Source organism: Bos javanicus, chromosome 8, assembly GCF_032452875.1.
Source record: "Bos javanicus breed banteng chromosome 8, ARS-OSU_banteng_1.0, whole genome shotgun sequence".
NCBI lineage: Eukaryota > Metazoa > Chordata > Mammalia > Artiodactyla > Bovidae > Bos > Bos javanicus.
The window spans coordinates 38314717-38341692 of record NC_083875.1 but is presented as its reverse complement, the minus strand read 5'-3'; the positions used below and the strand labels follow the sequence as shown (position 1 = coordinate 38341692).

At 43.4% G+C, this 26976-nt stretch overlaps 1 protein-coding gene across 7 annotated transcripts in view; it reads left to right on the top strand.

The window, feature by feature from the left end:
• The window catches only part of KDM4C (lysine demethylase 4C), a 416591-nt gene extending 390938 nt beyond the window's left edge, over positions 1-25653 (top strand). For 4 of the 7 annotated variants that reach the window (XM_061425318.1, XM_061425315.1, XM_061425314.1 and 1 more), the window contains exons 20-22: positions 13698-13817; positions 17395-17487; positions 24589-25653. In XM_061425318.1, the coding sequence (XP_061281302.1) occupies positions 13698-13817; positions 17395-17487; positions 24589-24765 (390 nt within the window). In that variant the 3' untranslated portion in view covers positions 24766-25653. Of the gene's footprint in view, positions 1-12853; positions 13152-13697; positions 13818-17394; positions 17488-19966 lie in introns of those variants that run through there. The other 3 variants (XM_061425317.1, XR_009737991.1, XR_009737992.1) reach the window with 3 other exon arrangements.
• The last annotated feature ends 1323 nt before the right edge of the window (positions 25654-26976 follow it).

Genomic DNA, 26976 nt, shown 5'->3' with positions numbered 1-26976 from the left:
TTAAACTAAATAATAGTCAGCTCTTCGTGAGTTGTGACTCTAGGCAAGTCATTTTATTATTCAACCCATTACTTTAAAGTGAGACATCGGCCTGGAAAATCTCATAGTCTTCTGATTCTGGCATGGGAAGAAACACATTGGGTCAATTATAATCATCTCTGTGAGCATTAGAGTCTTCTGATTCTGGCATGGGAAGAAACACATTGGGTCAATTATAATCATCTCTGTGAGCATTAGAGTGTGCCCGGCCTAGCAGTTCACTCATTTAAACACACACATGCCCCTTTCCCAAGCCCAGCTCTAGGTGAACAGCTCCCTGTGTGGTCATGTGCACGAGCCCTTGCTGGGCCAGCTTGGGCGAGGCCGTTTCTTTGGGCACATGGCCCCAGTTGACAACGTGGCATGCTACTCGTATAATGTAGTGTCATTTGGAGACTCAAAGGCCAAGATCTTCTTTGGCCACACCACAAGAGTAATCAATCCTTGACATATTTTTATACACCAGTGTCTTTTTGCAGTTGTACATTTAACCTCCAAAGCTTCATCAAAGCCTTTTCCACAGCAGTAGGTGGAGGTCTCAATCCTCTTTTATCACTTCTATGCTTTTGCTTCACCTGATCGTGAGCTTCCTAGTTGTTAGGTTAGAACAGACCTTCTGTGTGTCCACCAGAGATCAAGACAGTCCTGCATAAGTGGGTCCTCTCCTTGGGGTGTTGATGCTCCCTTTTTTTTGGTCATAGAGGAAGCTGATATTATTATATAAGGAGCTCTAGGAGTGTAGCCAGAGAGTGACTGGGATTCAGTTCAGTTCAGTTCAGTCGCTCAGTCATGTCTGACTCTTTGTGACCCCATGAATCGCAGCACGCCAGGCCTCCCTGATTAGATTAAGGGAAAAGATTATTTTCCATCTACATCAGATTTTTCTTCTTGTTTTTTGCATTCTCTGTTCCCAGCACTTTGGTGAAGGAGGAAGGGCCCTAGACAAGGGCTTGACAAATTTGGGAACCATAATCCTAGCTCTGCCTGTAACTTCCAGTGAGACTTGGACAGACTGTTCAATGAGAAAATCTTAGACAGCGGGTCTCCTGTCTAAAAGTTCTGAGTAACCCTGGCTCAGTTCAGGACTGCTGCCTAAGTAGGACAAGCTAATGGCTAAGTGTGCAGTCCCCTCCCCCTGTAGCCTCTAAACCAACCTAACCCTCCTCTGTGCCTCCCTCAGACTCCAGGCTCTACAGCAAGTATGCATGACCTTAACCCCTGTACAGTGGTTCTCAAGTCTGGTGTTGAATACTTCCAAGCTGCAGGGACTCACTACCAGTTTGCTGCTAACTATTAGGAGGCATGAGCTTCTTTGTGTGGAGTCTCAATGGTGCCTCTGAAACACCCCTAAGATCCAGTCAGTTCTTAACCTTTAGATCAAAACTGAATACCCTTCATCCTCTCTTTCTGGCAGCTTTTACATGCTATCAGTTTCCTCATGAGTCTTCTCAAATTCAAACAAAACAGTCTTCCTGCCTTAGTCACTTAATACATATTTGTTGTGGGAAGGAATGAACGATTTAATGAATATAAAGTGATTTTCAGAATGTTCTTCCTTCAGGACACTTTCAGGATGAAATTTTTTTAGGACAGCGTTCCACTCAAAATTCTGGTCTCGAGTGTATGAACAGTGCCCGAAACTCGAACTGGTGATGCAAGCGTGACAACTCATTGTTGCTTTAATGTGGACATTGAACACTTACCAATGCAGCTAAGGTTAAATGAATTATTTATGCTGCTATTAAAAATCATGTTTTCAAAGGCTATTTAATGGCACTGTGTAATAAATGGAGAAATCAGGCTCAAAAATTGTATATACAGCATGATCCCAATTATATACAAAAATATAAATATGCAAAGGAAAAATTCTCAAAGGCAATGCATCAAAATGTTACTGATTATCTCTGGAGAGTGTAATCATAGGTGATTATGATTTTCAACTTTATCCCCTTCTTATATCTTCCATATAAGCATGTTTTATAATCAGAAAAAATTATTTCTTTAAAAAGATCTGAACCCTTCTGAGAAACTATATCATGACTTGTGTTTCCTGATATTCCTTATCTGGATTCTTTCAGAATCTTGTGTCAAAATTTCATCTTAGTTCTCCCACCTCTTGTGGCATCTTGAGGCTCTCTGGGATATAATAACCATGTAATGTGGCAATAATCCCTCAGTTAAATGCTTCTGCTTTACCCTGTGAGTTCTATGATATCATTCTTACACTTACCTTTATTATTATTTTAGTTTAACTCCTGCATTTTCCACTAAAGAGTTGCATGAGGTTTAAGGAAAAAAAAAAAACAAAACAGTTTTTCTCACTACCCCCTAGAACATAAGAGATCCTTGAAAATTATGTGTTGAGTGCAAGGTCGCCCCACTTGTCCACTTACTAGCTGTGTGAGCGGGTGCAGGACACTGGTTCTTTCTCTGCCTGACTGGGAGATGACTCCTGCTTTCCTCCTCTGCTGAGTTTTTTGGATTTCAACGAGGCTAACATTGTCTAATCATCTTTGATAGTAGGCTCTTGGCTTCTCAGTGCATCCTTTTTCATGATTTCAAATGCCGAGAATCACCTTCTCCCAAGGCTTTTTGTCCTCTCCTTAGCATACTCCATGTTCCCTGTTGATGCGAAGTAAATCCAGTGACAGATCACTTCTGACTCACCAGCTGCCAGGCACTGTGCTTTGTTTTTCTCTCATTTTAAATATTTATTAGCTCTCATTTGCCTATCAGCTCTGCAAGGTTGTATTATTATCTCCATTTTATTGCTGAGGAAGCCAGGACATAGAGTTGGTCATGCACAGTAGCAGCTCTTCTTTGACACCGGGCAGCGTTACCGCAAGACTGCCAGTCGTGTCTGTGGGCCCAGGCAGGTGCTCTGGGGAACAGTACAGCCTTCGGGGCAGCAGGGAGTGGGCAGAAGCCAGCGTGGGTGAGCAGAGCCCCCAGCATGACATGTGAGCACGACAGCCTTCTCTCCCCACAACGCTTACCCTTATCCTTCTTTTCATCCTTCTGTTTTCAGCTTTTAGAACTGACATTTATTTTTAGAAACCACTACAGAGAAATTCAAAAGTATCTGCCTGCGGGATGCAGGAGACTGGGTTTGATCCCTGGGTCAGGAAGATCCCCTGGAGAAGGGAATAGCAACCCACTCCAGTATTCTTGCCTAGGAGAATCTCATGGACAGAGGAGCCTGGTGGGCTACAGTCCATGGGGGTCACAGAGTCGGATATGACAGACACTGAACAATAGCAACACAGAGAAATTGACTCAAGCCCTCCATTTCTTGGTTTTGCAACATAATTTTTATTGACATTATAAAATATTTTGTTCCCTTCATGTGTTTAGCCTCTGCCTACAACTATTAATATAAAAAGGGTGAAAGACCTGTCCCCTAGAGATGGGAATTGCCCACCTTTTTTGAGTGTGAGGAGTTCAGTTCTGGGGTGCTTCTGCATTAGTGTCTGCAGGGAGCACAGCAGGAGGGTGCAGCCAGCCCAAGGGTGGGCTTAGGTGCTGGCTGAGTCTTCAAGGTGGGAAGAGCTGGATGTGTGGCAGACAGACCTAGTGTTCATCTCTGCTCCGTAACCACCCATGCAGTCCAGGGCAAGGAAGTTGACGCCAGCTACCGTATCCATAAAATGGAGATAATAATAAATGCACAGGTTGTAGTTTTTGAAACCTATTGTATGAAGCAGCATGGCGTCCAGCACATAATCTAGATTAGGAAATGGCAACTCCTCACTATTCTTGCCTGAAAAACTGCGTGGACAGAAGAGTCTGGAGGGCTGCAGTCCATGGGGTCGCAAAGAGTCAGACACAACTGAGTGACTGAACATGCATGCACACACCAGCATGGAAACACTCAGGTAGTGTTTATGACTATGGTGGCAGTTGTTACTATTGGTGGTGAAGGCTAGTAATTTTTAGTCAACTCATTGGTCAAGAGAGTCCCTAAGCACAAAATTCCCAGTAATATCTTCCATACCTTTATAAAAGGAGGGCTGCAGAAGAAGTATCAGAAAGATTTCAACATACTGACCCCATTTTCAAGTAGTTTATATATATGGGGCTTTTAGGAGTTGAACTGGAAGCATTTCCTGCATTGACTCCTGGTTTGGTGGGGAGTCAGCCCAGGGATCATTGGTGGGATTATTCGAGAACACTCCTGAGGGGTAGAGAAAGGGTCAGCCTACAGCTCTATGCTTTTGACCTGGCCACACACACCCCTCAACAGTCAGTGTGATAGCCTGACCAGCTATGGAGCCCTGATAAAATTAAGCTGCTACACCACAGCCTCCATCAGTGGTCCCCACAAAGTGCTGGGGGAGCTGCCAGCTCCATCTGGTGTCTACATCACTGCTCTCTCCCATCTTACAGCATTCACATAGACCAAGCCAGATGAGTGCAGGAGAGTCCTGAAGGGGGACTCTCTGACTCATTCACTCATGTGGCTGGGGATATACTACTGAGGGGAAGGCCTGAGGAATTAGGTTAATCATGAGGAGAAGGGCCTTGACACAGTTGATGTCATGGGAGCCTGAGTCATGAACACAGAGTCACCACTTCTCTGCCCATTCACCTATGATCACATACAGTACATCATATTGTAGGTATTCATATATTCGTGTATATATTTGAGTCCCTATCTGGATTTTGAATTCTTTGAAAGAAAGCACTCTGAGAGGACTGTTTTCGTCTCTGCCTTCCAATGCCAAGTCAGTGCCAGGCACCAGGAGACACAGTGTATGCCAGGGAGGGAGAAGAGGCAGGGAGGAAGAGAGGAGTGGCCTCTCCCCAAGGCAGGGAGAAGAGAATAAATGGCCCTTTTGGTTCCATTCGTACTCTGCAGTTCCAGGGATACAGAGAACCCCTGGCCAGCACTTCAGAGCCGCCTTGCTTAGCCCCACACGTTCCAGCTGCTCCCCTTGTCCTTCTCACAGGCCTTTGCAGTCAGGTCAGCTCCCCAGTGTCACCCCTGATTCTAGTTACTGACTTTTCTTATGCTTCCTCCCTACAAAAGAGCCAGAAAGATAATTCCAAAAGAAATTGCTTAGCTTTGTATTTTCTATGATTTTAGAAGCTTTTTCATGCCAGCATCTCACCTAGTTGTAATAACAAAAATGTGACTTCTTTTAGCGCTGTACCTTCCGAGGCGTAATGCTGTAGTAACTTGCAGAAGAATAAAATCTCCTGCATCTCTGGGGCCTCAGAACTTTTACCAGGAATTTTTTTCACTCTTGGCTTATAGCAAAAGGGGAAGTGTGTACTAACCAGCTAATTGGCCCCCAGAAGTTTACCAAATAAGTGTCAGTACTGTTCTTTCTGTAAAGAAGATACTGTCTTTTGGAAGATGGGTATGGTTAAGTGTCAGGCAGTGGAGAAAGGTGGCTGCTGGAAAGGAATTTGGCTGTTTGAGGGAATAAGGAGGCATCACTCCAAGAGATAACCGGAGTATCAGTATACAGAAAGGGAATCTGTCCCTTGTAAAAGACTTAAAAATCTCTTACACAGGAAAACTGGGCATCAGACATGGAATTTTCCCAGAATGATAAGTGTCCGTGTGGAAGTAGGTTGGCTTGAATTCATTGCCCCACAGGCTGAAATGACAGTGTTTGACAACTAGTACAGAGCATAGAGAAGAGGTCTGTTGGAAGGCTGCCACTGTGAAAGGGGTATAGTCAAAGGAACCAGCATGGAATCAGTTCTTCCTTTATACACAGGATGTATGGGCTGTGCTGGGAGAGAATCTTCTTGAGCGTTGGTTCTCAGTGTGGCCGAGAGGAGGGATTAGGAGGTCATTTAGCCTGGACTCCACCTTGGACTGACTGAAGCAGAATTTTGTCGAGTGGCTAAAAATAGACTTAACTACATTAGAGAAGTCTGATGGTGAATTTTTCAAAGCTGATGAATTTAACTTTATAGTTTATATACCTATTCACCAAGTAATTCTGGTTCTACAAGTCTATTCTAAGAAAACAGTCAGTAATTTGGACAAAGATTTATGGAGAAAAATATACAATAGTATTATGGATGGTATGAGAAAAATGGAATGACCTATATATCTCACAATAGGAGAATGCTTAAATTAATTGTGGAATATCCATAAATGTTGTGTATATTCAGTAAAATGGAGTTTTTAAAGGATAATTAATAACTAAGAAGATCCTCTTAATTATAGGTGATCAGTAGCAAGGTACAAAATCATCCAAGTATGTAAAAGGGAAAATATGTGATTTCACTTATGAGGTGCTAACAAATAGCCAGATTCTATTTCAAATCCTAAAAAATGATGCTGTGAAAGTGCTGCACTCAATATTGCCAGCCTCCTGAGAAATCTGTATGCAGGTCAAGAAGCAATAATGACTACTGGACATGGAACAACAGAGTGGTTCCAAATCAGGAAAGCTTTCCAATGGTGGTTACCCAGGATTGGAGGACCAGAAATGGAGAGCTGTTTTTTTATATTTATTTATTTGTAATTGATTGATGATTGCTTTACAACATTGGTTTGATTCCTGTCATACAGCAACATGAATTAACCATAGCAGTACGTAGGTCCCTTCCCTACCCCATCCCTCTAGGTTGCTACATCGCCTCAGTTTGAGTTCCCTGAGTCAAAGAGCAAATTTCCATTGGCTATCTATTTACATCCGGCAGTGTGTATGCTTCCATGCTACTCTCTGCATTCATCTCACCCTGCCCTTCCTCTTCCCCGCCCTTTTCCACAAGCCTGTTCTCTATGTCTGCGTCTCTGTTGCTGCTCTCCGAATAGGTTCATCAGGACCATCTTTCTTGATTCCATAAATATGCGTTAATATATGATATTTGTTTTTCTCTTTCTGACTTAGCTCATTCTATATAATAGGCTCTAGGTTCATCTGCAGGAGGTGGAGAGTTATTGTTTAATGGGTGTGGAGTTTCAGTTTGGGATGATGAAAATCTGGGAAGGAGGGTGGTGATGATTGTACAACATTGTGAATATACTTAAGGCCACTAAAATGTATACTTGAAAATGGTTAAGGTGGCAAGTTTATGTTTTGTCTGTTTTACCATGGTAGAAAGACCCTTCCCCCTCAAGTGCTGTGGGATGTGTGAGGACCACAGTGGGAACTGCACTGTGAGGTCTTCACGGCTGCAGCCAGGTCTGCTTCTTTAGGAAGAGGGCAGCTGTGCTCTCACATGAAAGAAAATAAAGGCTGTGGCTATGAGGGAAGACATTTTATCTGTAGAGGAGGTCCGAATTTTTTTTTTTTTTTAACGCATGGAAGCATAGAGAAGAATCAACAGTATAACAGGATTTATATATAGGTGATGAAAATATGGGTTAAGTTTGTTTTTCCATCTTTAAAATAAAAAAATCTATAATTTCCCCAAAGGATATAGAGTAGAAACTCAGAACAAAAGTTACTTGGAAACTACAAAAATCATACTGATGTTTGTCAAGTCTATGCCTAGCTAAATAAACTACTTGAAACTGTTCCAGTGGGGGGAAAAAAAAGAAAAATAATTTTAAAATGTTTTCTATCTTTGTTATTAGACTGACAGTTGTTAGTAAATTATTGAAACTTATATACACTTATATACAACAAGCAGTGCAAAATTTAATCCATATAATGTGGTACGTCCCTTTGGAAGTCATCTCCTTGAGAACCCCCTCTAAAGGGCTACCACTGCAGAGAGCACATCTTCAGACTGCAGAGTACATTGGAAACTTGGTTATTGTTTAGTTGCTAAGTTGTGTCCAACTCTTTGCAATCCCTGCGGTATGCCAGGCTTCTCTGTCCTTCCCTATCTACCTGGAGTTTGCTCAAACTCATGTCCATTGAGTCCATGATACCATCCAACCATCTCATCCTCTGTAGTCTCCTCCTCCTGCCTTCAATCTTTCCTAGCATCAGGGTCTTTTCTAATGAGTCAGTTCTTCGCATCAGGTAGCCAAAGTATTGGAGCTTCAGCATCAGTCCTTCCAATGAATATTCAGAATTGATTTCCTTTAGGATCAACTGGTTTGATCTTGCAGTCCACTGGGCTTTCAAGAGTTTTCTCCAGCAACACAGTTAGAAAGCATCAATTCTTCAGCACTCAGCCTTCTTTATGGTCCAACTCTCACATCCATACATGACTACTGGAAAAGCCATAGCTTTGACTAAATGGACTTTTGTCGGCAAAGTGATGCCTCTGCTTTTTAATACACTGCCTGGGTTTTTCATAGCTTTTCTTCCAAGGAGCAAGCATCTTTTAATTTCATGGCTGCAGTCACTGTCTGCAGTGATTTTGGAACCCAAGAAAGTACAACTTGGGGGCAGTCACGAATCATCTAGGGCCATGTCTTGTGAACAGGTGGGTGGTGCCATGAATCTGTTCCCTTCCTTTTTGAGGGATGGTTTTCCTCATAAGTCCTTTGAATGAGGATTGGGTGGTGTGGGAAACCTTCCATTTTTATATTCCACTGTTAAATCAAAGGATCTTTCCCCACGTTGTGAGGAGGGGAACTGCCACCACCCAAACCTGCCATTACTTATCTGTCAAAGTCATTAGCAGCAAGCAACAAAAGCTAACTGGAACTCAGAGATTCCCTGGTAGTCCAGTGATTAGGCTTCTTCACTTTGATTGCCAGACCTGGGTTAAATCCCCGGTCACGGAACTAAGATCCCGCAAGCTGCACAGCGCAGCCAAAAACAAAACAAAAAGCTTACTGTAAAGTGATTGAGGCACTACAGGAACTTAGTGGAAAGTTATTAGGACACCCATGGGATATCCAAGAATTCAGAAAAACAAGGTCAAACAATAGGTGAGAAAGGGAGGCTGCTCAGCTGGAGGTGAATAGGACCAGGTCACCTCCCCTTCCGGGGCCCTGGAGCAGGGCTCTGCCATCAACACACATGAGCTGCTGCTACCTTTGAGAGCATCCTCCTCCACTGTTTCTCTGCATCTCTGGTCACAGGTTCTACATCCTGGGCAGGTGGAGCCAAAATTGGCCTGACCCAGTCTATACCTGCTGCCAGGGACTCTGGGCCAGGGCGTATCTAGGATCTTTCAGCATTTGTAATGGCACCTGAGCTCTGCCTTCCACTGAGAGTTCGAAAGGGAGAAGGGGTTTCAGAGGCTGAGGAGCCAAACTGATGACAGATAGCCAGGTTGATGAGCACATGCCTATCGTTTTTTTAATACCTGCCCGAGTCCAGTAATGAGCTGGTGATTATCCCCCAGTGCAGCGGCTGGCATCAGTTTACTCTTGGTCATTTAAGCATTTTCTGCGTGGGGGATTGTCTGAGGTTCCAAACTATATGCTGATGAATTACTGGGATTTCATGTATCGTGTCTTCATCTGATGTAATCAGACTGGTAGATGGGCTGCCTGCCCTGTGGATTTTACTTAGTAGAGGCGAGGAGTGGAAGAGAGAGTAAGGTAGGCAGCATGCAAGGACAGCTGCTGCCTCTAGAGGTCCTTTTTAAAGGGCCTAGTCAGAGTTCCAAAAACACAGTGACTTTGGAATTCCGATAATCAGACTGGCTGTTGGGCTTTTCCCTTTTGTTAGTAGAGAAAGTACAGGGGTTTGGCATGACTTAGGCAAGAATGTGATATGACACCGTCCTGTCACTGGAATTGTGGCTCATCTCAGTCCTCTAGTCATAGGCAAAAGTCCGCTCTTGAGTGTGATGACTACTTCTGTCTTTCATTTTCACGTCCCTTGTGTAGTACTCTACTGCAGGCTGACTGACAGCTCCAGACGCCAGCATCCCTGTGGACAGAGCACTGGCAGATTTCAGGGGAGTTCATACATCCCTGGAGGCAGTGCAGCAGAGGGTAAACAGGTGTTTATGGCAAGTGAAGGCAGACTTCTGAGAGTCTAGACGGCAGGTGGGAGAAATGCATTAGTCAAGGTTTTTAACGCATATACTTTTCCAGCAGAGGTGTTCACTTGTTCCAGCAACACACTAAGAGCTGCATCAGGAGGTCCATTCTATAATGCTTAAAAAACCATCCCAGTCACGTAGAGTGGAGGGCAGTGGCAATTGGAACCTCCAATTGTAATGTGTGTCCCCAGAGGTTCAGACCACACTTGGAGAAGCTCTGCTTTGTTTGATTCCTCACGCACAGCGGGGACCTTTTATTTTTAACAGAAACCTTCCCCCCCGCCCCCCCCCCCCCGCCCCTGCATGAAATCTTACTCAGAAACCCAATCTATGAATCAAATACAAATTCTGTTCTGGTGGCTGAAGCTCACTCACTCCACATGGACTCCAGCCCTTGCAGGGACCCCGGAGCCCCCAGCCTACAGCAGTGGGGCTCAGGCATGGGCATGACACCCTCTGTCTGTCTCTGCCTTGAAGAGCTGGACACCATTGACTCCTCTAGTGTCTCACACAGGTGGTCAGTAAATAGATATCAGATTAGTGACTGTTAAAGTCTGAAGGAACATCCAGCAGTTTCTGCACTGGAGGAGTCAGGGAAGCATAAATATCAAACTTTTTAACTTCTTTTCATCAGTCCGCATACTCCTAATCCCATTCTTGTTTAAATGCTTTATATACACCATGTAGTCATAGGAAGTTTCTGGCAGACTCAAGATTTGAGACCATTTCTCTATGGAGGAGACTAGGTGTTACAGAAATAAACTATTTTGTGTTTTACTGTGAGCTGCTTTAAGCCCATTTGGAAGGTAATGCTACTCACTAAATGAAGTTATATGCAAATCTAAGTATATCCTCTTCCACCTAAAGGACCCAGCAAAGGGTGGGAAGCGCCACATCATGACAGAATAGTGCCGCCTGGTGGGGAAGGGGGAAGGGAAACTCTCAAAACAGCCTTATGTTCTTGTGTTCTTCTCTGCAGCCTTATGTTCAATTTGGTTGGTTATTCTTCTTTATTCTTCTACTGTGAATAAAGGAAAAAGAGCTCTGAAAGCAAGAAATTGAGAAAGCAAGCAAGATTGTCTCCCCTAGATTTTGACGTGAGAGAGAGTGAAGTGGCGGCGACTGATACATAGCAGTTAGGTGGGAGCTGAGCTGGAAGGGGTCTGTGAGCTCCGCTGCTTTGTGCCAAATTAAGATTTGCTGTGAGTCAAGCGTTTGCCGACAGTAAGAAAAAAACTATCTCATACATTTAGTTCGGACACCTTTTCAAAAAAGGATTATCCGTCACTCTAAGGTTGCATACATTTTAGTTTACTAACAAGGTTGTATGTTTATGATAAATGCCTTGAGTATCCTTTATACATTGCCCAGGCCATATCTCTGTGGCCATTGGCAACACCTTGGTGATATGATACCAGGAATTGCAGCTCAGGATTAGTTTGGGGTAGTTATTCTAAAGGCTAGTAAACCTGTGTTGAAGGTCAAATCTGTAAAACTAAGGGCATAACTTCCCCGCTTGGAGGTGGCTTGTGGTGGGACTGTGGCTTCATATCCATCAAGGCCTTGACTTGTCTCTGTTGGGATTGAAGAAGGACCAATTGAAAGGGCCTGAGGGGAAGCAGTTAGAGAAGGAGGTCAGGGTTTGAAAACTTAAAATACCTCCTTTATTTGTAATAAAGCAGATGCTGGAGAGTGTGGCTTACATCTGTGGGCGAAGGATTCTCCTGATACTCTGGACCTGAGAATTAGGCCTTCTGGTGACCTGTGGTGCAGGACACCACCCATTCCCTCTGTGGAAGGAGCAGAGGAGCTCTGCAGAAAGAAAGAAAGTGAGGGGCAAAGCAGAAGTTACCCGCCTCCCGATTCCCCCAGCTCTGCTTTTCTTCCTTAAGAGGGCTTTCACTATTCAGGGTCTTCTGTGTTTCCATACAAATTGTAAAATTGTCCTAACCTGAAACTAATACACTGTAAATCAACTATACTCCAATAAGAATTAAATTTTAAAAAGTGAATAAAAAAAAAAAGCCAGGAGTTATTACCCCCAATAGTGCTTCCTCCACATGGAGAAAATCTTTAGATGAAGGAAGAAACATACTCTTGTTCTCCCTCTGCCCCCATCACCAAAGCATCTGGGTTTTAGCTCAGAGTTATCCCAGAGCTGATGTAGCTTCCTAACCCAGGAGACCAGACAGTGTCTATTTAGAAGCTAGCTACACCTTCCAAATGTTCTTAGTACCAGGTTCATCTTGGGAAGGGGAGGGAAATGAAAAGTGATATGATAACCCTGGGGGCTTATATAGAATACAGTTCATCTTACCTTTTCAATTCTGCATTGCCTGAGGTCAAATATTATGAAAGCCAATAAGAAACTTTTTTTAATTTGACTAAGTTTGATGCAAACTATCAACTCTGCAGACCCTCTTCTTGTGTTTGTTTGCCTATAGCTTTAAGTGGAAGCATAGTCTGCAGTGAGAAAGTATACATACTTGCCACGTATACTCTTGAATCCAGCAATAACTCAGGAATCAAACCCAGGTCTCCCACCTTGCAGGCAGATTCTTTGCTATCTGAACCACCAAGGAAGCCCAGTAAAAGGACCACTCCTTGTTGAAGCAAACTTTCTGTTAATAATGAAAAGTAATGTAGGGTGGGTTTCTAATCATAAACCACTAAATATTTCCTGTATGTGCCTCTCATTTAAACCACAGGATCATGCCCAGTCTGATTTATAACTTGACTGGTCAAGTGTGCATTTCAGTCAGTGAGATTGGCCTCATCAGTAAAATACCAGGATTAGCAAAACATGAATTGTTAAATGTGCAGAAAGTTTATCAAAGTAGTCAAGTATTTAATTCCTTTGTATTAAAATTTTATTGTCATACTTAATACATACAAATTTAAGTTTGCAAACTGTATCTGTAAACTAACCCTGTGCCCCACAAAAAAGGATTTTCCAGGATGAACTACCGGGGGATTTACTCAAGAGTTGCTGCCTGAGGAGGAGGTGGAGTAGAGTGGAAGAAGTAAAGAAAGAAGACTGGTCATAGGTGTCCCCATGATCACCCATGAAAGGAGCGGCCAGTCAGTGAATGAGAGATGCAGGCAGAAGGCCTGTTGAGGCAGGTCCAGGGTTCTTCAGAAAAGGGCCGCTAAACAGGACAGCACCTCGCAGCCTCACCCGACACACTCGATGTTCCTGGCACTTTCCCTTGCTGCTGCTTCAAGACCTGCCAGCTCCACTGATGGTCTGCTTCTCTTCTGGCCCCGGTGTCCTCAGTTCTTTGTCTCTTACCCAGCTTCATTTCTCCAGAGCTTGCTTGGAGGCTCAGTTTCCTTCTCAGTAAAATAGGGCCAATTCATAGTCTCTGCCTACTTCATGGAATGATTGTGGGGATCACATGAGATGTATGTTAAAGCATTTTGTTGACTGCAAGATGCTGTATAAATGTCAGGTGTTATAAATCATTAACCAGTCTATTTTTCAACTAAAGCAGTTGCTATGCACATTTTACTTACCCTCTGAACAATTCTCTGTCAAACAGCAAATGTAAATGCCTATGTTTCTTCCTTCTTGGATTATGGTGGTTCCTTTGCAACTTTATGATCTAGGCTGAATCTTTAAGTACTCCTTTGGCTCATAACTCTTCCCCTGAACACCCATGCAAGATCATAATCCATAAAACATAGAGGCAATAACTCCTTTTAATTGCCAGGAGTTCATCATTTGCTAAGTTCTAAATGCAGTCACTTAGACATTTGCCTTGAAAAGCCCGACTCCGTTTATTCTGCAGAGCCGAGACTGTGTGAAGCTAGGCCCTCCTGCCGAGGGGGAAGTCGTGCAAGTCAAGTGGCCCGATGGCAAACTCTACGGGGCCAAGTATCTCGGATCAAATGTTGCCCACATGTACCAGGTGAGTGCTGCCCTGGGTGTGATGCTTGCTGAGACAGGAGAAGCCAGAGGGCAGATGGTATATCCAGTGTGCTATGGGTCAAGAAGCTAGAATTTAGAACACCTGCTGTTTTATAAAAAAGGCAAAGTTTCAAAGACTGATGACCCAGATAATAGAGTTTTATTCTAGGAATAATAAAGTTCTATACTGGGAGACTAATCACATTTGATAAATGGATTAATAGTCAGGAGTATAGTTAGGTCAGAAAGATGACCGACTGGACAACAGGCTGCTTTCTTGTGTTTCTGTTATATGGGAAAAGAATAAGTGGCTGGATTATCTAACTAAGCCAAGTCAGTGATGGCTGTTCATCACCCAGCAGCCCCTGAATGGGTGGCTTTTCCCTGACAGACGTCATCCCCGTTGACATTTCAGCAAACCTAAACCAGTGGTGCCTCAGCACAGATGGAGCCATTTGTGCACCCAGGCGTGCATGCCTGCTAAGTCGCTTCAGTCATGTTTGACTCTTTGCAACCCAATGGACTGTAGCCTCCCCAGGCTCCCCTGTCCATGCGGATTCTCCAAGCGAGAATACTGGAGTGGGTTGCCATGTTCTTCTCCAGGAGATCTTCCTGAACCAGGGATCAAACCTGCATCTCTTAGGTCTCCTGCATTGGTAGGCAGCTTGCTTTATAGGATGCTTTTGTGATGAAAAGTACAGATGTCAGTTGGGAAGTCTGTTCACTGAACAACTGTATATATTATTTTAAAAACACATGTATACAATTAAAAAGTCTCCCCGGGTGGCTCAGACAGTAAAGAAGATTCCTGCATTGCAGGAGCCTGGGGTTGATCCATGGGTCGGGAATATCCCCTGGAGAAGGAAATGGCAACCCACTCCAGTATTCTTGCCTGGAGAATTCCATGGACAGAAGAGCCTCACAGGCCTACAGTCTGTGGAGTCACAGAGTCAGACACAACTGAGTGACTAACACTTATACAATTAAAAAATGAACTATATCCCTATTAGAAATGAGGATGAGTTAAGCTCTAATAAGAAAAACAACATGGATGGCACATGTGCGTTTCTGTTCCTTCAGAAAGACTTTTAAAAAGGAACAGATTTATTAGAACCAATACATTATAGTACTTCTAGTAATGTGATGGCAGAAATCAGCATTCTCAAGCAGTAGTGTAAAAACAGGAAGACTGAAGTAAAAGGAGAAAAAGCAAGAAGGTTCAGGCCTGTTAAGTTAAAAACAGCTTGAGAATGATAAGCCTTCCAGTTTCCTCAGAGAAATTGTTCAAAGACTGATAAGGGGCTTGGGCTTAAATGGAAAAGAACATTAAAAGACTGCACCAAAAACTGGAGCACAGTGTAATTAGCAGTGTTCAAAGACATTTGGAAAACTTCGGGAAGGACATTTTTTAAGGTGTAGAAAAAGCCAAGGGGAGTGTGTGTGTGTGTACACTATAAAGGCCATTTCCCCCTCTATATTGGTGACAGTGTTAAGTTGCAGATTGAGGTCATTTACAGCAGGTTAGGTATGGGAGCGTTTTTGTGTCAGAATGTCCAAAATCAGGCAAAAATTAGAAGACAGGCTGGTAATACTGGAGTCTCCTAAAAAAGAGCTTTACTACATCATTCAAAAGAAAATACATTTAATTAAACAATACTTGCAAAAGTGAAGCATCTTACATGTAGCAAAGCTGTTAGCTACATGAAAAGTATCATAATGAGGACATGTTGAAATTCTGGCTAATTAGTAATCAGTGTGTTAATTTCAGTCGAATTTATGATGGCCTATCAACATAGAATAGTGAGCATATTTATAGACTCAATGAAAAAGTTAAGACTAATATTAAAATTGTCTCTCGAGTACAAATAGTACTTTAAAATTCTTCATTAAACCAAGTGGCCTTTTAAGGTCATTTTGTGTTTTGTGTCTAATTATTCAGCTTCACCATTGACTAAGCAAAGACATTTATAAAAATAGAACCAAAATACCTATTGCACAGTGCCAAGTATCCTAGGTATATGCATTTGGGGGTCCTCACAGTAACTCTCCAAGATAGGGTTTTTGAATCCTATTTTACAAATGAGGGGGAGAAAGCCTCAGCAAATTTGATAATTTGTCCAAGTGCACAGAGCTGGTAAAGGGAAGAGCCAGAATTTACTCTCTGCTCTGTCCAAACTCTGGTGAACAACCATTCCAGCCTTTGAGGGACTGTCCTGGATTTTAGCACTGAAAATCTTGCATCCTGCGAGACGCCTCAGTCCTGGACACACTGGGATGGTTGGTCACCATCCCATAATTCCTCTGTTTTAAAACAGACTTTTTCTCTTTTAGAATTCTCAAATGATTGGCAACAGAAGAAAGGTAGGCACAGGTAGTTCTAGCTATGCGATCAAACTATATAAATGGGATGACACCTTGGCCTAATTAAAGTTAAAAAAAACCATTCTGTTGAAACAAGGCCAGGAAGAAAAGCCTTCCCATCTCAGCCTTCTGGGAACTAGCAGGGAGAGGGCCCCTGTGACCAAGACCTAATTCTGCCCCATTGTTTGAGCTCAGTCAGATGGGAGCAGTACATGGATAATACAAAGTTTAACTATATATTTTATCTTCAGTAGCTTTTTAAACTTCAGCAGATTGTTTTTATTAACATAGCACAGCTACATGATTTAATTCACCTTTTTAACAAGCATATATTTATTTCTTAAAAGAATTCAGACAGACAGAACATACTAGAATTAGATATTTTACCTCGATTGCATCCCTTTCGTTGTTTTCTTCTGGGAGAGTTCATGTGGGATTAAGCCTAGATCAGGATCACTTTGAATAGGGTGTTTGATGAAGTTCCCCAGATTATGTTTCTGTTATTCAATGTCACTTACTTTTTCTCTAACAAAACAGCATAAAATATTGCAAAAAATAGATAATGAAAATACTTCCATTTGAATAGCTTGGAAAAACAAGCTTTAAACATTTTCATTTAGATGGTTATATATTTTCACCCATTGACATGGTTGACACATGAGGTTGAGGGGAACCTGAGATTTTTCTGGCCTTTTGGTTGAATTTAACAAAAGTGAGTTTTGAAAGTTAAAGTTCTATAAGAACTTGAGAAATTATTTTATCTGGGAGGATTATAAGAGTAAAATATGTTATCACTTTTTTCTCAAAGAGAAACACCCTCCCTCTTAAGTCATCAGAGCATCTTAAAGAAACAAAGAGCACCGACAGGCTCCACCAGCCTTAGTGCTAAACTGGCCACAGTCTCCTGAGAAATCATCTGAGCAGCAGTTCTTTTTCTTTTTTTTTTTTGCTTTGGGGGCATAAAGTTTTCATATCACATATTCCAGGACACTAATTTTCAAGAATTTTGGCCTGTTTGAAACATGCTTTGTTCTTAGTCTGATAAGGGAAAGAGCTTTTCTCCCTTCCTTGGCTGTTGGCTAGTTCTCTTGGTTTGTTCTGTTTGAATCCTTTTTCTCTTTTTTTGTGTGTGTGGCGAATTGGAACCCTGAAGAAAATGGTGAATGCTTCTTGCTTTTTAAAAAATATACCATGCTCAATGCTTTATTTTTCATTAGGTTGAATTTGAAGATGGATCCCAGATAGCAATGAAGAGAGAGGACATCTACACTTTAGACGAAGAGTTACCTAAGAGAGTGAAAGCTCGATTTGTAAGTACTGGATAATCTCTCTGAGGGGTCTGCCCTGTGAATCCCTCCTTTAGCACTGTTTTCCTGAGCCCAGCGGAAACACACTCAGGCCTTTGGACTGATTTTTTAGGAAGCCAATGCATCTTTTCCCTTATTGAAATCTATTTAATCCAAAGCAAATATATTTGATCAGAAACGGGGAAACCAGTGCAAGTTCCTCATTTTTCTTTCTAATGAGGTCAAATGATGCTTCTTTATGTTAACATCTGTTGGCATACAAAAAGTTATTGAGTACATATTCTGTGCAAGAGAACTGGGAACACACAAAGATACCATCAAGACATTTACAGTCTTGTTAGTGGAAGCCATGTTAAAAGAAGGCTTTCAGTAGGAGATTAATGGAGACTCAGTGTAGCAAACATCTAGTTTGCTGTAGCCTTATCATATACAGTGCAGCCTTGAACAGTGTGGGGAGTTGGGGTGCTGACTCTCCACACACTCACATATGGCTTATATAGTCAGATCAACCAGCTGTGGACCGTATAGTACCATCAGATTTACTATGGAAAAAAATTTGTGTATAAGTAGACCCATGCAGTTCAAACCCATGTTTTCAAGATCAACTATATTGATCAACTTCTCTCTCTCTGAAGGTTTATTAATGGTTGTGTCAATTCATAATCAAATGAAACTCTCAGTTTTATAAAAGAAGGAAGCCCAAATACTAGTTATAGGAATAGTAAAGTGGTGTTTGTTTTTTTTTTTTTAAAGAAAGCATTATTAGTTTCAAGCCCTGTACATACCATTAAAAGACAAACATGGACAAATAATCAAATTGAAGTTTTTAAAAAATATAATTCACAATAACTTAGTTTTCATTATTGTGTCATGAAATATTTTCTGGACCCTGAAATGAAGCCAGTTTTACTCATTTAGAATTACATACAGTGCTTTTGTGAAGTGATAAACACTAAAGGAGATTGCAATGAGGGGCTTTTTCTGACTAAAATGAATTTTTTTCTGAATAAATGACATCCTTCGTTTTCATTGCATGCTAATAATATACTTTAAGGCAATGATAGAGTTATCCTAGATTAGTTTGGAAAAACCATCTGTTTCCTTAAATGTTCACCTGTCTGTTCAGCCCCTCTCCTGTCAGGTGGGGTCCCGAGTCAACTACATCAGGGGTGAACTGAGTTTCTTCTCAGCTGCATCCTGAGGGGAAGGTCCTTCACGGTAAAACAATCAAGAGACGAGCGACAGTGCGACCCACCCAATGAGGAAGCGTGACATGTAGGGAACCACATGCCTGAAATAGGTTAACTCTCAGATAATAAACAGCAGGGAAAGGGAAGATAAAGTATTCCTAGAGTAAAGACATCTGTAAAACCGTAAAAGAGACCTAAAACCCTGGGTAATTTGTCGGTGTTCTAGGTCTTGAAATCTCTTAAGAACAACTTTCCAGGGTGCTCAAGATGACTGTCTCTCATCCTGTTGCTTGTATTTCCCTTGGATTCTCCATCCCCTTCCCTTTTCTTTTTCTTTGTCAAATCACCTGGAGATTTAGAGGTTGGGAAATGGAGTAGGGAGCCCTCTGGAAGTCCCTCAGGTCTTTGATTTTCTAATTCATGTATGATTAAGCATCCTACCAGCTGGGTCTTGTAGATTTCAAATACCATTTCTTAATCACATTAAAAGAAAGCTGCTCTGATCACAATCTCTTTGTTCCACAGTAGATTTGGCTCTAATGTCAGTGTGCTTTCCCATGTAGCTTTACTTGAGCACAGCTTCTGAGTTTTCTAAGATCCATCTCTCAGAGCAGTCACACCAAATTGAACTTTTATTTTTAATTTTCAGAGAAAAAAATTTTAATTAAAAATATATAAATCACATAGATATTCTGAATCTAACCTGTTACGAACCTAGTAGAAAACCTCTTCAGGAACAAAATCTAGCTTGCTCACAGTCACTGAATCCAGTTTGCCACCTCTGATTTTAGTAAATCAAAGACTTAACGTGCTTCTGTTGTAACAAACCAGCTTTTCCTTCAGGTTTGTGTATAACCCTCGGCCCTTGGCTAGCCTATGAATGCTATTTTTTTTTCCACTTGGTGAAACAAATCTAATTGGAAAACTTGTTGATGGAAAATACTTTATAATTAGAGGGGTTTTGTTGTTTTAAGGAAGGGCAGGTTGCAGCCCTCACTGGGAGGCCTTCATGTTTTAATGACTTCTGCTCACCCAGACACATGCTGACTTGGGGAGAAATTTTTCAAGAGAGTCAGCAGTCCACCTCGGTGATTGTGCTGGGTTCCTTCCCACTAACTTCAGAAACGGCCCCATTACCTTTTATTGTCTCACAGAATAACCATAGCAATGGTGCATAATTAACTGGTGCTGCTGGTAAATCGGTTTTATTATTAATTTGAGAGGTTGACTTTTGCTTTCTTCACACAGTGGCAACACTTTCATAGATGTTTCATTTTCTTCTTTAACTTTAGCACTTATAAAACGGAAAGATTACTCAGAGGAGATGCTTTGCCAAGAATGAATGAGCCAAAACTGTTTTCTTCCAACGACAGAGAGTGCCCAGCCCATCCACAGTCTCTTACTTTGCTTCCTGGGTGAAGCTGGGTAGCATCTGGGGGAAGCCACAGAGGGAGCCTGTCACCCTGGAGGACTGTCTCACGAACTGGCAGGGAACATGCTCGACTTTTAATCTGTGCCTGTTTTTAGTTTTCAAGCTTCTTTGTTCCATTGTTTGTCTCTTCTTCATGACTGATCACCTGTTTTCAAGCCTTCAAATCTAGGCTCTGCCTCTGTCACCACCTGGGGCGGGGGCCTCCATGACATAATGAGGTGTACTGTACATTGGTGGCATCTCAATAAAAACCAGTTGGGAGCACATTGAAGGGGAAAAAATAGGGAATTAGGAAGGAAAAATAGTGCTTTAAGCTTTACGGGAAGGAGGAATCAAGATGGCAGAGGAGTAGGACATGGAGCCCACCTCCTCCCGCAGATACGTCCAGAGGGGTTTGCACAGAACATCTAATGAGTACTGGCAGAAGACCTCAGACTTCTGAAAGGGCAAGAAAACCTCCACATAATCGGTTAGGATGAAAGAAAAAAAGAGAGAGAGAGAAAGGAGTGGGGACAAGACCTGTGCCCCAGGGAGGGGGCTGTGAAGGAGGAAAGGTCCCCTCACTGGACAGGTGCAAAGCTTCAGAGCCTCAGAGGAGAGCACAGCAACCAGCTTCTGGAAGGCAAAACAGAGAGTGACCCACACTCCCTGGCAGAAGATGCTTATGCCCTGGCCCAGGCAGGGGCCGGGTGCTAAAGCTTGGGCTTCAGAGGTCATACCCAGGGAGAGGAGTGGAGTTGGCTACACGCAGACAACCTGTAGAGGCTGGAATATTGCAACTGAGGCTGTACACGGAAGAAGCCTGGGCCCTCAGAGAGGCGGGGACCCATTGTTGAGCACCACGCAAGGAGAGGGGCAGGAACCGCCAATGGAACTCCTTTCCCTGCGCATGCTCTCAGGCAGCAGATGCCACCTACAAATTCCGGGGGTAGGCATGAGCGAGCACCACCATTGTGAGCTTCAGAGGCGGGCATGGACCACTGAGAGAGCCGGGAGCAGATGCCAGTCACTGCCCCTGCCATCCAGGGAGCGTGTGTGGGCAGCGGGCAGGGGCCAATCACTGTGCCTGCTGTTTTGGAGTCTCAGGGGCTGCTGCTGGGAGACCCACAAGCTGGTGCTGATTGCTACCCTGGTGTACTCGAGCTGGTGCTAGGAAACCCACAAGCCGGTGCCAGTTGCTACCTGTGTACTTGGAGTGAGTGTGGGCTGCCAAACCTTTATTGTTGTTGTTCAGTCACCAAGTCATGTCTGACTCTGCAAACCCATGGACTTCAACATGCCAGCCTTCCCTGTCCTTCACTATCTCCTGGAATTTGCTCAAATCCATGTCCATTGAGTCATTGATGCCGTCCAGCCACCTCATTCTCTGCCATCCCCTTCTCCTTTTGCCTTCTGTCTTTCCCTGTGTCAGGATCTTTTCCCATGATTGGCCATTTGCCTCAGGTGGCCAAAGTATTGGCATACCCCACATGAAGGGTATAAGAGCCAGCACATGCTGAGGAAGGAGACAGAAGCATCCAAACTAAAAGCAGCCCCTCGACTCCAGACAAGACAGCAGAGTAGAAGGACTTCAGCTCATGTCCTGTCATGAAAACACCAAAATCACAGCTAAGTGCTGAACAACCATCAGCAAAAAAGACTGGAACCTACCAAAAAAGATATTTTACATCCAGAGACAAAGCCACACAAGATGGAGTGGGAGTCCAGAGCCCCAGGTCAGGCTCCCCAGCCTAACACTCTGGCATCAGGAGGAGGAGTCCTCAGAGCATTTGGCTTTGAAGGCTGGTGGGCCTTGAGGGCAGGCGCTCCACAGGACTGGGGCAAACAGAGACTCCACTCTTGGGGTGCACACAAGACTTCACATGCAGTGGGACCCAGGGCAAAGCAGTAACTCATAGGATCCTGGACTAGGCCTACCTGTGGGTCTTGGAGGGTCTTCTGGAGAGGAGGGGGCCCACTGTGGCTCACTATGGGGGCAAGGACACTGGTGGTGGAGGCCCCAGGGAATATTGATCACTGTGAGCTCTCTTGGAGGTTGCACTTATAGCACCAAGATCTGACCCCACCTAACAGCCTGCAGGCTCCAGTGCTGAGAGGCATCAGGCCAAACAGCCAGCAAGGGGGAGCACGGCCCCACCCATCAGCAGACAGACTGCCTAAGCTTATACTGACCTCACAGGCACCTCTAAACACACCCTTTGACACATCTGAGTGAGGTACCACCTCACAAAAGTCGGAAGGGTCATCATCAAAAAATCTACAATCAATGCTCGAGAAGGGATAGAGAAAAGGGAACCAACCCTCCTACGCTGTTAGTGGGAATGTAAATCAGTACGCCACTGTGAACAGTATGAAAGTTCCTTAAGAAACATAAGATACAGCTACCATATGACCCAACAATCCCACTCCTGGCATATATCTGGAGAAAACTGTAATCCAAAAAGATCCATGCACCCCAGTGTTCACTGCAGCACTGTTTACAATAGTCAAGTCATGGAAGCAACCTAAATGTCCATCAACAGAGGAATGGATAAAGAAGATGCGGGATGTGTGTGTATATATATATATATACACACTGGAACGTTACTCATAGAAAGAATAAAATAATTCCATTTGTAGCAACATGGATGGACCTAAAAGAAGACAAATATGATACCACTTATAAGATAATTCAACTGAACTTATTTACAAAACAGAAATAGACAGACTTCAAAAACAAAGTATGGTTACCAAAGGAGAAATAGGGGGAGAAAGGATAAATTAGGAGTTTGGAATTAACATATAGGCACCTACTGCATATAAAATAGATGATCAACCAGGACCTACTGTATAGCACAGGGAATCCTCAATATCCGTAATGACCCGTATGGAAAAAGGATGGGTATATGTACACGTGTAACTGAATCGCTCGCTGTGCACCTGAAACCAACACAATGGTATAAATCAGTGACACTCCAATGTAAAATAAAGGTTAAATTTTTTTTAAAAGTAAACTTTACTGGAGCATAACAGAAAAAGCCCACATTCCTTTGCCTAGCTAACACTTACTGAGCAGTGACTGTGGCAAAGTACATTGCTTGGTGTGGGAGCACATGTAAAATTCAATTTATAGTCCCTGATATGCTCACCTTCAAGGGATCCAAGGAACCCCTGATGGGGCATCACCTACCCGTCATCTCGGCCCATGCCTTCATTCTACTACATTGACATGTAATGTGTTCCAGGAATCCAAAAGAAGGAACCTCATTTTTGTCAGTCACAGAGAAGACAGGATATCTTCTGTGCAAAGGAAACAGTACATTTAAAGACAGAGGCTGGAGACAATTAAGTGTGACCAGGAATTGCAAATAAGTCAGTCTAATCCAAGCATGGGGTAGGATTATGTCCGGTTATGTACATCCAGCCTGAAAGTATAGCCGTCACCTTGAAGGCAGTGAGGCTACTGGAGATCATAAGCAGGGGTGTCCTGTAGTCAGAGAGTGCAGAACATTTCTTCTAGTAGTTCTGGGAGACTAGGGCGCAGCACTGTCACAGTGGTTTAGCAGGGGAAGCGTGAGGGCCTGCACCATGGGGTCAGTAGGGTCAAAGAAGAAAGGAGGGAGGGCTTCGGGGTCCTGGACAGGATGGGGACAAGGGGAAGTTTACAAAGACCTTACATCAAATCGACGAAGTTAGATTTGATGGGGGTAGTGCTGCCATTTATGGAATTTAGGAAGGACAGCAATGGAGAAAGAAGACTTGTTCACTCTAGGATAGGAAGATTCTAAGTGCCTCCAGGATAAACATTCTGAGATGCCTGCTGGGTAGTTGGACATGCAGGCTTGAGCACGGGGGGAGGTATGAACCAGAGTAAGACGTGAGCGTCTTTAGAAACGATGTCAAAATTGAAGTTGAGTGTAGCTTGGTAGGCCCGGGGAGCATATGTAGAGAGGAAAAGTCCACACGCAAAGCCTCAGGGCCATCAGAGTTGAGCAAATAGTTAAGGGGAGCCCCTGACACATGAACAGTGAGCAGCCAGAGGACGAGGAAGAGGGCTTACAAAATGACAGAGAGCTTCATGCAAGAGTGAGGTGACAGAAATCATATACATTTAGGGTAGAGGAGTGTCCCAGGAACCAGGACAGTTGCAAGGAAGTGGTGGGAACAGAGACCCAGAGGTAAGTAGGAATAAGAGTGAATTAGAGCCGACTGTGGACGAGTCAGTCACATACCTGGTCAGGCAAGGGCATGAATAGTCAGGGAGACTTAAATGAGAAGACTTTAGTTCTGCTTGTGTTGAGGAAAGTCCCCGAGGGCTGGAGATCCTGAAGAAAATGAGGCTAAATGGAAGTAGATGGGGGTGGGGAGGCACTCATGACCCCTGGTGTGGGCTTCTCCTAAGGGGCCTCAGCCCCCTCCCCACCCCTGACTGAGCCCGGCCTTTGTGTGTTCCTGTGAAGTCAAGTGCCTGCTCTTCTGCACAGTAACATTGGCTGTTCTTAGTCCACAGCTTCTGACATGCGATTTGAAGACACATTTTATGGAACAGACATAATCCAGGGGGAGAAAAAGAGACAGAGAGTGCTGAGCTCCAGATTCAAGAATGAATACGTGGATGACCCCGTCTACCGCACTTTCTTGAAGAGCTCTTTCCAGAAGAAGTGTCAGAAGAGGCAGTAGTCTACCTACATTGCTCTGCAGGCCACAGAATGACTTGGGCAGAAGAGGACCGAGGAAGGACAGCCTGGGGCTGTGCCGTGTGTTTCACTGGGGTAGGTGACAGGCTGTGTCTCTGACAGTGGAAAATCAGGCTCCCCAGAGTGTGGTCACCAGAACCGCAAAATACACATTATTAATTGGATACCACAGTCTGAAGCTGTCTCCTAGTCTTGCTTTCACTTGTTAGCAGTTGTCTCCTTTGATCCCAAAGAATTTTTCTAAGTGAAGGAAATCACTCACCAAAAAAGCCACTGCCAGAGGAGGTGGATCCCCACACACAGCTTTTAGGCCTAAGAAGGAACAGAGACTGCTCTCCTCCCTGAGCAAGTGGGGGCCTCCAGGCCCAGGTGGGAGGGTAGTAACATATATTTTCCACAGTCAGGGAAGGACTCTCACTTATTTGTTTTAAATAGAAGTTTTTATAAAACATTTTTAAAACACAAATGGCATGTATGGTAATGAGATTTACCCGTGTGCTATCTGTATTTCCCTTGTACAGAACTTTTACATTTTTTTATATCCCTTTTACTTTGGGTTGTGTCTGATGAGAACTGAGTTGTTGGCCTCTGTGAAATTTTTGGCTCTTGAGAAAGAATCCTTATGAATTGTCTGGGAATTTTATATATTTAAAGAGGGAGATCTGGGACTGTTATTTTTAAACACTTTTTTTTCATAATACATATTCTGAGTAGATATTTATAAATATGTTTCTTTCATTATGTGTTTGTAAGATTAGAGTTAAAAATAAATATGCCTCGATGCATAGTTTTGAGGTAATATGATTTTTCCTTTTTGCAACAGCTTGAAAATGTACTAGTGTTTAAAAATAAAGATTTCCATTTTCTCCAATTCTGTCTTCTAACTTGCTTATTTGTCTAGGTTTAAACCTAAGGAAAACAAGTTTTGTTTGTGAGCTGACTATGAAGACATTATGGGGCCCTGGCTTCAGACCCTTCCCTCACTGACTTTGTCCATAACTGTGGACGCACTGCCAGACATTTATGGCTGTATCGCCAGGGATAAAGTCTCCTCTGCCTGCTTGCGGTGCCTGCTGAAGTGTTTTCCTCAGCTCCTCCTTTGGGCCTGAAAGAAACCTGAGCATCTGGAGTCTCAAACTCTTTTCATACAGGTCTCTTGGTCCTCAGCTTCGCTGGCAGGGGCTTTATGGATCCTCCAATCCCTTCCATCACTTTGTAGATGGGAGTGGAGGAGAGACAGGGAGAGGGCTTGCCCATGGTCACACAGTGATGCTTCAGTAAACTGTGGCCACAGTGATACAGCATAACCAACAACTGCAAAATCTCAGTGCCCTGTGGTGAGACACACTGCTTTTGCTTATGAGCCTGCAGATTGGCTGATCAAGGCTGGGCTTGGCTGTGCAGCTGTGCTGACCTCAGCTTGGGCCAGCTCACACGTCTGCTCCATGTGTCCCCATCAGCCCGTTGGACCTAGTGGGCTAGCCCAGATTTGATCTTCTCTGGTCACTGGCAGAGGCAGAGAGGCCAACCAAATAAGCGAATTTTAGGTCTGATGTTGGTTAACATCCTGTGGCCCAAAACCCAGAGCCAGGGATTAGAGGGCATTTCAGAGTTTCATGGCAAAACGTGTGGATATATCGTGTTACTGGGTAGAAAGTAGAGAACTGAAGCATCATGACAGCCACAGCTGAAGCTCAGCTCTGCAGACCTCTAGTTGGCTGACATTCCGTTTTCCAGAGTGCCTCGTGGCTGAACTCTGAGCTGGGGAAGAGCCCATCAGCCATATTTTTACAAGGACTGAGCACTCCACATTCTCTGCCAGTATAGTCATATATTTTATCAAGTAATCAAGCTTGCCTTTTGTATCTCCACATTTTGAATGGAACTGACCTGCTCTCTCCACAATATGCCAGGAAAGTAGGCCTGTGTAAGGCATTAAGAGGAATTAATCTAAATAGGATCATTTGTTTTGTACAAGTTTGCCTGTCAGCAAGATTTCTGATTGGTTGCCACAGGGAGAAAATGTGCAGAGTCCTATGTGATCTCAAATACAGCTGTTTTTTATGGTCTCACTTAACTAATGTTCCTATAATCAAGTACAGCTGTATATGGCCTAAGCAAAATAGTGTCGGCCACAAATACACTCTGGCTCTTGAGAAAGACACCTTTGTTTCACTGCATTCCGCATGAAGTC